General features: G+C 35.1%; 1 protein-coding gene across 1 annotated transcript; it reads right to left on the reverse strand.

Moving 5' to 3' along the window:
- Window positions 1–332: 332 nt before the first annotated feature.
- IGFBP1 (insulin like growth factor binding protein 1) lies at window positions 333–8,976 on the reverse strand. The gene is made up of 4 exons (XM_073630635.1): window positions 8,169–8,976; window positions 5,096–5,286; window positions 4,042–4,170; window positions 333–3,168 (listed from the first exon to the last, which is right to left on the reverse strand). The coding sequence occupies exons 1-4, from the start codon at window positions 8,527–8,529 to the stop codon at window positions 3,037–3,039; spliced, it is 813 nt and encodes a 270-aa protein (XP_073486736.1). The 5' UTR covers window positions 8,530–8,976; the 3' UTR covers window positions 333–3,036.
- Window positions 8,977–9,634: the final 658 nt, after the last annotated feature.

Consider the following 9,634-nt stretch of genomic DNA (forward strand, 5'->3'; position numbering starts at 1 on the left):
ATCTCTTTCTCTGACACAGTGGCCAAGGAAATAAGCTTGCTTAATGGACAGTCTCTAAAATAATTAGAGCTGCCATGTTTGTAATATTATATCTTGATTATTTTTCTGGGGAAAAAATGACCTCTCTCTCTCTCTCTCTCTCTCTCTCGTTGCTGTCTTGGGCCCTAATCACACTGCTTCTATGCTCCCCAACCATTGTGCGTTTGTCTCTGAAACCTTGCATTGTGATTATTTTTATTTTTCAGCATAACTGCCTTACATCTACAATGTGGGTATGTGGACGTGGCACATACACTGGAGATAAATTAACAAGAGTAAAGAATGGCACAGTATTTTCCTTAATGTTAAATATATTTATTATCACTTAAGCATTCTACAAAATGAACATCAATTGATCAAACTGGTAACAATAACTTATTAAAAGAAGAACAAGAGATTTTTAGCAGCATGTGTCAATATTAAATACATCTCTATTGATAAAATATATAAAAGTAGCAGCAATAAGTGTTACTTGACTGAATGTCAGATAACCAACCAAGTTTCTACATGTAGAAATATTATTCATTTTAGTATATTTTGTCCTAAACCATGGTCAACATAAAAAATATATACACAAAAATATGTATTTTAAAATTGTGGTTAATATGCAGAGAAATGATATTATACACTTAAACCACAACAGTATATGCAGCAACTAAACTCAAGGTTTGTAATGTGAGTAGATAAGTGACATTTTTATGGCAGCTCAGAGAACTTCATTTAGTTAAACCATGGTTCTCTGGAGTGGCATAAAAATGATTACAAATATTTACAAACCATTTCCAAAATGTAGCATGACATTGAAGAGGTATTATAATAAAACAATAGATAAAATATATAAAATATTTTTAAAAAATTATAACAATTAATTGTTACATAGGCTGTTCATGGCATTTGCTTTCCTTACATTTTCCAAGTAAATTACATTTAAAAAATCTCTATACAAGTTTTATCTTGCCGATGTTCAAAGACAAAATATTATCATTTCAGTAGAAAGTGTGGTTATGTATGGGAGTGTCTATGCTAATGAATCCTTTGTCTGGAGCAGTATCTGTATCTAGAAAAAGAAGGTTACAACCTGAGATAACGATTTATTAGAACTACCCTGTTTCCCCGAAAATAAGACCTAGCGTGATTGTCGGTGATGGCTGCAATATAAGCCCTACCCCCCAAATAAGCCCTAGTTAAAGTCCTTGTATGTCTTATTTTCATGGTAGGGCTTATTTTTGGGGAAACAGGGTAGGGCTTATTTGGGGGGTAGGGCTTATATTGCAGCCATCACCGACAATCACGCTAGGTCTTATTTTCGGGGAAACAGGGTACATAGGAGAAGATGCACTAAATATTTTAGCACAAATAATGGCATGTAAAGGGTTAGCAAAGGGTTGGCAAACCAATTCATATGCATATATCAAAGTTGATTTAGAGTTTATTACTTGTATATGCAAACAGGAAAAAGAAAATATATTTTGTGTATGTGTATGACAATCTGTAAGCTGTTCATACCACTGGCGAACCTGCCTAGTGTGCACGTTACTGTGATGTTGATTCACCCTGGGGCAAAATCTATAAAAATAAATAGTTCCTGAACATTTTTAAACCAGCCTCTGCTGAATACCTTGAGGTTTCAAGCATCTTCTGGCTCAGAGTCATTTTTGATTGTTTATATATATAGTTATATGACTCCTCTGAAAGATACATGTAAAATACAGCAACCACTCATATATTTAATAATAGTTAAAATGTTGCTGCAAGGAACATTTACTAGTATTTCTTATACTTGATAATTGGGAAATGATAAAAAAAGTGAAAAAATGTGAGGATGGCGAAGTATTGTGACATCCCTGGAGCACTAATGAGCAAGTTTGCACCTGTACAAAGCATTAATAATACCTCATCTGGAATATGCAGTTCAGTTTTGGCCACCAGCTCACAAAAAGGATATTGGGGAGCTGGAAAAAGTGCAGAGAAGGGCAACCAAACTGATAAGAGGCATGGAGGAGCTCAGCTATGAGGAAATATTAGCTGCACTGAATGTATTCTCTCCTGAGAAGAGGCGATTAAGAGGGAGAATGATCAACATGTATGACCACATATGGTCAATATAGTGAACTTGGTGTAGAGTTTTCACATGTAACTACTTTGTAGATAAGGTATGAGGTATTAGCCAAAGCTGACATAATATCTAAATTTAGCTTCTCATGGTTCTGTAAACTATCATTTTAAAAACGAAATCCAATAGAAACAATACATTGGGGTTGATTTACTAAAGGCAAATCCACTTTGCACTACAAGTGCACTTGGAAATGTACTTAGAAGTGCAGTCGCTTTAGATCTGAGGGGAACATCTTAAATGAGGGGAAGCTCTGCTGATTTTATCATCCAATCATGTACAAGTAAAAATGCTGCTTTTTATTCTTTTTGCATGCCCCCCTCAGATCTACAGCGACTGCACTTCCAAGTGCACCTGCAGTGAACTTATATTGCAAAGTGGATTTGCCTTTAGTAAATAACCACCATTGTTCATGTTTTTAACAGCTGACTTCCAGAACTACTAATATTTTAAAAAAAATGGCTTTGTTACCACAGAGTCCATAAAAAGTAATTATTCCATACCACAGTCTGAAAATGTACAGCAGCTACCATGATGGGATTAAAAAGCACATTTTAGTACAGGAATTATTAAATGAAAATATAACAAGATGATGCTGAGAAAAAGGCCATGCTTGTGCGTATAAAAAAAATAAATTTTTAATTTATTTCATTTTGATTATTAAAAAAATCATCAATAGACCATAGTAAAAATATAATTTATGCATTAAATAAGTGGCTTGATTTACATTTTTAATTTATTTTAAAAAATAGTGTAAATCTTTAGACCATAATATTTGCTCATAAATAGGTATTAAAAATACATAATATAAAAGGGACAGGAAAATATAAGTCTGAATAAATAGTTCAGTAGTTGTTCATAAAATATATACATCATCAGAGCACCTATTCTTGTGCATTAAGATACTGTTGGCAGTTAATCTCTCCTCTGTTTTCAGGAGAACCTGGAATCTTCTTTCCGGTCAATGGATAAACACACCAGCATTTTCCTCGTTCTCCATCTAAAGCAGTCTCACACTAGATAAAATAAACAGTTACAGATAATCAATACAATATGCGGTACCTAGTAAAAGTTAAAATAATCACTGTATTAATAATATATACAGTTGTAAATGTATATAGTAATTTGCAATCATGGGCCCCCTAGCAACCTCCTTACTATCATCAATCTTAACATAAAGCATGTCTCTATCAGGGAGAGGTAGCAGGATAGCTGTCACCATAGTCAGTACATTACTAGGAAGCAGTACTGTGGACAGAAGTTGTAGGAGACAATGAGAGAAGGGGGGTGGCAGTTTATGGAATTTCATTTAACCCGTATTTTCCAGTTAAGTACTCTGTTCTCAGTAGCTCACCAATCTTTTTCAGCATCTCAGAGCTCAGGGCTTTAGTGGAAATTTTAAGTCCACCCCCCCAATCCATTCCAATGCCATAGCAAGAAAGTGCTAAAAAACGTGGTCTAGTGTTAAGTTAAAATAAACACGAGAATTGTAGTAGCAATATTAATGACATCACAATTTTTTAATATAATGATATAATTGTTAGTACTTTAGCACACAGTTAGGCATACAGGGTTAATGTCTGTGCTGACTGGGCCTCTGGATGCAATACATCTACACTGGTAAGACAGCTAAACAGATTCTCTCTACTGCCTGCCTGAGGGGACCTGTGACTAGCACCAACAATTCTAATGTGTTCTATCTGTCTGACATCTGCTTTTCTCGATTGCAAACATTACAAAGGGTACAGGGTCAGTGTCAACAGCAGTGTCATTAGATTTTTAGATCTTATTTTGTCTCAAGCTGAGTTGGCTGCTATAGCTATTGTTATGTTACTAGTGGTTACAGCAGAATATGTTAGTTTTTATTCAGAACAATATTAGAATTTTACCTGTTTGCTGTGGTAAAACCCATTCCTGTTACAGTTGGGAATATGAAACCTATACAAGTCTTCCCCAGTTCTTTGTTGAACTTTTGCCAGTCTGTCCATTGCTTTGTAAAGTTCTTTCTGGCATGGCCCCTGAAAACAAGCAGAAAAATATGGATGTTAACTGCAGCTTACATTAGGCAAAGTTGGCCAAAAAAAAAAGTGGAAATGGTTTGTGCTTCTTTACACCTGTGTGAATGGGAGTGGAACCCTATACAGCACGTTATTCTGTAATTGGTTTGAGAATTCCTCATGTTTTTGTTTAAGGCCTTTGGTGTACTGATCTTTAAAAGCTTAAAATAAGTTGCGCTAAAAATGAGCAATCACACTTAAAGTGACACAAATTAAAAGTGACAAGTAATTCAATGGTGATCATTCAATCAAATGTCCATATGCACTATGCATAAATAGTGAGAAAACGAGTGTACAATATTGGTGGATGTATGGAGAGATGAATATAGATGAGTAGCAAAGTCCAGATATTCTCCAATATCTGTCATCATTCACTGAAGGTAAGGTTAGTGGAAAGGGAAAGATAGGTCTCAACCTAAAGACAAAGCTCTATAAGTGGGAACCCTTACCAGAGCAGGTGGACCCCCTGAAGAGCGGAGTCATAAATGCAGGCAGATTGAGCCCTCTGCGGGGACAGGTGAATCTTCCCGTGCCTCTGATCCCTCAGTGTCCTCCAATAGTGAATGGAGATTGCTTCAGCAAGGTACGGAAAAAAAGCCAGACAGATGGATACTATAATCTGAAAAGAGATGCACTCGGGCTCAAAGCTTATTGGCCGCCATTGGAGATGAAGGTAGGTCACCACTTATCTCCCAACATGTAAATCTTTGTTGCTGTGTTGGGTAATGTCAGTCACTGTGTGATCGCTCATTTTTAGCGCAACTTATTTTAATATTGTTTATTTGCACCATAGGGATATTTGATGGTTTTTGTTGCAGCTTTGATTTATATTATGTGGTTTTCTAGCGCGGTATTTATTTTATATTTTTTATCTTTAAAAGCTTACCTGTGGTTGATCCTTTGATTTTCTTCTCTCAAAGAGCTTTTTTGCCTTCATGCGTTCATACATAATTGCATTCCAGGCATCAAATTTATCCAAACCATCAGGAAACAATCGGAGGAATGGTGAGAGCTGATCCTGTGTAGAATCACTTCCTTCTGGAGCAGTATTTTCATGTTCCGAGTAGTCTTTTATTTCTATAAGTGGATGCAACAAACAGGAATTACATACCATAGTATGACTTTATAGTAGCCTGTTATTCCATTAAATGTACATACTGTATATAAATCTATTCATAGAAACATAGACAAGTGATGGCAGAAAAAGACAAAGTGGTCCATAGAATCTAATCCCTTTTTAAACCTCTTTTTTTTCTAACTTCTTGTCTTAATACAGATCTAAAATCATCTCAAGTATGTTCAAATCAACTTACTCTTGACTGACTCACTATCTCTGCTGGAAGTCTGTTCTAAGCATCAACTACTTTTTCAATAAAAATACTTAAGGTCAGTTTTGAATGTTTCTTCTACTAGTTTGAACACGTCCCCATGTTCTTGAACTTAGCTTCATGTTAAAACACAGCCCTTCTGAACACTATTCACACCCTTAATGCATTTAAAGGTTTCAATCATATCCCCTGTTCCCTTTCTCTCCTCCAGACTGTACATATTAAGTTCCTGCAGGGCCTCTTATCATCTTCCACCTCTCAGATCTTTCATCATTTTTGTTGCTTATGAAGTCTCCAGAACTGGAAACAGTATTCTAAATGAGGTCTAACTAAAGATCTATATAGGTAAATCAGGATGTCCTTCCTTCTGCTGGTGATCCACCTCAAAATTCTATTCATTTTCCCAGCCAGTTGCCAGGCTACACGGTTTGCTCATTTTGTTGCAATAATCTGAAATAAGGACTATCCAAATAATTTTCCTCTGTAGTTTTGCCCCCCCCCCCATATTGTATTCTATTATAGGATAATATTTTTCTCATTATTTTGCATTTAGAAACATTAAAATGCAGTTTCCATTGCTTTTACCACTTTTCCAAATGTCCATAGTTTAGTTTTCTTATTTTAAGCAATATCATATGCTAATGCTTTGCAGTTCAGTAATTCATACTTATGCCCCATACACACGATCGGACATTCCGACAACAAAATCAATGGATTTTTTCTGACGGATGTTGGCTCAAACTTGTCTTGCATACACACAGTCACACAAAATCTTGTATGAAATTCTGAATGTCAAGAACGCAGTGACGTACAATACGTACGACGAGCCGAGAAAAATTAAGTTCAATAGCCAGTGCGGCTCTTCTGCTTGATTCCAAGCATGCGTGGAACTTTGTGCATCGGAATTGTGTACACACAATCGGAATTTACGACAACGGATTTTGTTGTCGGAAAATTTGAGATCCAGATCTGAAATTTTGTGTGACGGAAATTCCGATGGAAAATATCCAATGGAGCCTACACACAGTCGGAATTTCCATCAACAAGCTCCCATCAAACATTTTCGGTCGAAAAATCTGACCGTGTGTACGGGGCATTTGAAAGCATCTTCTATTGTAATGAGAAATCATAATTACTTATTAGTGATACTTAACTAACACAATTGTGAAACATTTTTCTGTCATAAACATTTAAAATGAAACAGACAAAACATTTCCTACACATTACAGTTATCCTACTAGGTCTAAAAATAAGCAAGCTCATTTGTATGTAGAGGGAAATGTCTGTAATATTTCCTGGCTTCCTTCCACACAAGCATGATCTATACAATAGTTTTATTAACTAAAATATTAAAAAACAATACGTTATAAGAGATTATTCTGAATCTGACTGTGTTCAGGTAGTCTGTACACTCACGCAGACAGGATATTTGTGTTTCTGTATTTTTTTTTTTTAAGCAGAGGGCTTAAATACTAGCAATGATGTAAAGACTTGTATTTTCTCTAAGTATGTAGAAAGGGACTTGTTTATCATAGCTTGATCTTTGACCTTACTGATGCAACAAAGTAGGACATGGGTCAAAAAACAAGCATCCATGTTGAGAAATCTGAAGTATATAATGATCAGGCAATAGTACAGACATCTGTTAAAAAAACACACTTGAAATATTATCTGTTAACAAAATTACTACTTTGATGCATTGGACCAATTTTGGTGCATTTACTATAAACTATTACCTGGTTTTAAACAGATTTTTAAAACTCTGACATGGCAATTTTTCAAAACAAAATGAAGTGCAAGAAAAATTTCATAATTAAAGATTGAAGAACATTTTCTTTTTTATTTGGCATAATGCAATGAAATAAAAATGAACCCCAGCTAGGGATAGAAAAAAAGAAGGACATTATAATTTGCCAAAATATATCTACAAAATAGATTTTACATAATTATTTTCACCTTCGCAAATTCACACTAACTTCAGTTATTTTTCAAGTGTTTTGATATATATTTAAAGAATTTCCAGATGTCCCTCTACCGGCCTTATGTTGTATGTACATAAAATGTATTTCTCCTTTGTTTTTTCTATTTAACAATGATGTGAAAAATTACACATATAGTTTGCTGCATTTCCTAAAAATTAGCAATACATGCCAATTTTCTTTACTAAAAGGTCTACATGCTGTATATATTTCTGTGTAGTTTGTTTACTACTAAATAGTGTTATTCTTCTCATCTGACAGTCCTTTTATCCAATAAATTGTTATTAAATTAATAAGCAGTATTTATAAAAAAGATATTGCATTCAAAAAGCACTAGTGATAGTAGGGAAAATATTAATAACATATCCAATATATGTCACATTTACAATTTGCACATGCAATGTAACATTGCATATCATGTAACACTGTAACCTGCAAAAAAAAAAAGTATGTGTGTGTGTGTATACATATATATATATATATATATGTGTGTGTATGTGTATATATAAATAAATGTAAAGTTATACATAAAAAGACAAGTAAACAAGATTAACAGACAATTATTTTCTGATGCTATTTTTTACTAAAACCTATCTGTTATGCTTATCTTTAAGACATCAATTACAAGTATTTGTACCTTGTGCAAACTCACCTGTAGCATCACTAGTTCTCAGCTTCTGTAAGTCGTCTGCATCCATGCAGATTCCTTGTCCTCTTGTAAGTGCTTGAATGGGTCTGGGCTCTCCAGGCTTTACATGGCAACTAAGTGCTTTTCCACACCTAGCTGTGTACACCCCACAAGGTTCCCCGCGTTTTAGTGCGCAAGTCAAACAGCATCCACAGCCTGGTTCTCGTGCCAGTTCTGGGCACTCAGCAGGTACTTGTGGGCAAAGAGCTAATTTCTCTTCAGTGCACTGGGCACAATGCAGTGGTTCGGTCACTGAAATTACTACTGCCATAAAAAGCAGAGAGGCTTTTAACAGCCAAGTACAAGGACTGACTTCTCTAGCCATTAGCTACTTAAAAATATTTCTTTCAGAACACTATGCTCTGTAAGCTGGTCTGGTGTGTAAGATCAGTAGTGTAGCTAAGTGATGATAAGTCTCTGAAAGTCTGTCAAGAAGGCTTCCTAAATACTTGTGTGTCAGCTCCGCTCTTCATATATACAATGCATTGCCGGGGGCCTGGGATATTAATGTTTTACCTCAGATTAATCATTAGCCCTGAGGAATTATTTGTAAAACACACCGTGATTGTTACTGCAATGTCTTTGCTTTGGGTGGTCACTACACCCCCTGTAACCTTCCCTTTATACTCTATTGCTTAACAGTGACGTCTAACTGCTTATATCTGCACACAGCAAGTTCAGTTGTCAAAACAAAGCCTGAGAAAAAAAATGTTACAAACTTAGTTTGATTTACAACTTCCTGAATAACAAGGAAATCGCATTCCATCAACCTTAGCCCCTTAGAAATGTTCCAAAGTCACCTTTTCAGGCAATGACAGGCTCGATCTGCTTAAGATAACAAGGGGCACTGATTTCAAACTTTTTTTTCAAAGAGGATGTGTTTGAAGTGGCATGAGTAGATAATAAACATGTGACGTCTATTGGCTATACTGACTTGTTTTGGCCAACTGCAAATTCTTTCCTAATCTTTCTACGTAACCAAAGTGTTAATGTATAATAGTCATGATCTAGTTTCAGAGCAGGTGTACAAGCAAAAGAAAAAAAAACTAAATGACTATGCAACATATGCATACATTTAAAAAACATAAATTAAAATACATACTATGAATATAAAAATATGTAAACTGTATTCCATATTTAAACTTTATTTCATATATTTAATGTATTTTTAGAAGTGTGTTTACTGATCATGCATGTGGAAGTTCTGTGCTGCATGTCTGTGTGGCATGGCCATGGGCAAGTGCTATGTAGAAAAGGAATGTTGCACCATGTAGTTGTGCAACCTAGAACAGTATTACTGTAAGTAACCACAAACAACAAATAATGTAGTAAATAACATATGGTCATTGCATTAACATTCACCCAAAAACAAAAAAAGGTCCGCAATTTAATCATACAGTTCCTTGAAAAAGTATTCATACCCCTTGAAA

Source organism: Aquarana catesbeiana, linkage group LG05, assembly GCF_042186555.1.
Source record: "Aquarana catesbeiana isolate 2022-GZ linkage group LG05, ASM4218655v1, whole genome shotgun sequence".
Classification (NCBI taxonomy): Eukaryota; Metazoa; Chordata; class Amphibia; order Anura; family Ranidae; genus Aquarana; species Aquarana catesbeiana.

Excerpts from the sequence above, each read along its gene's own strand:
- IGFBP1 (XM_073630635.1), bottom strand. The coding sequence starts at position 8,529 with ATGGCTAGAGAAGTCAGTCCTTGTACTTGGCTGTTAAAAGCCTCTCTG. Across the intron at positions 4,171-5,095 it reads AATCAAAGGATCAACCACAG|GGGCCATGCCAGAAAGAACT; the intron begins GTAAGCTTTTAA and ends GCTTGTTTTCAG. Across the intron at positions 3,169-4,041 it reads GGTTTTACCACAGCAAACAG|TGTGAGACTGCTTTAGATGG; the intron begins GTAAAATTCTAA and ends TATTTTATCTAG.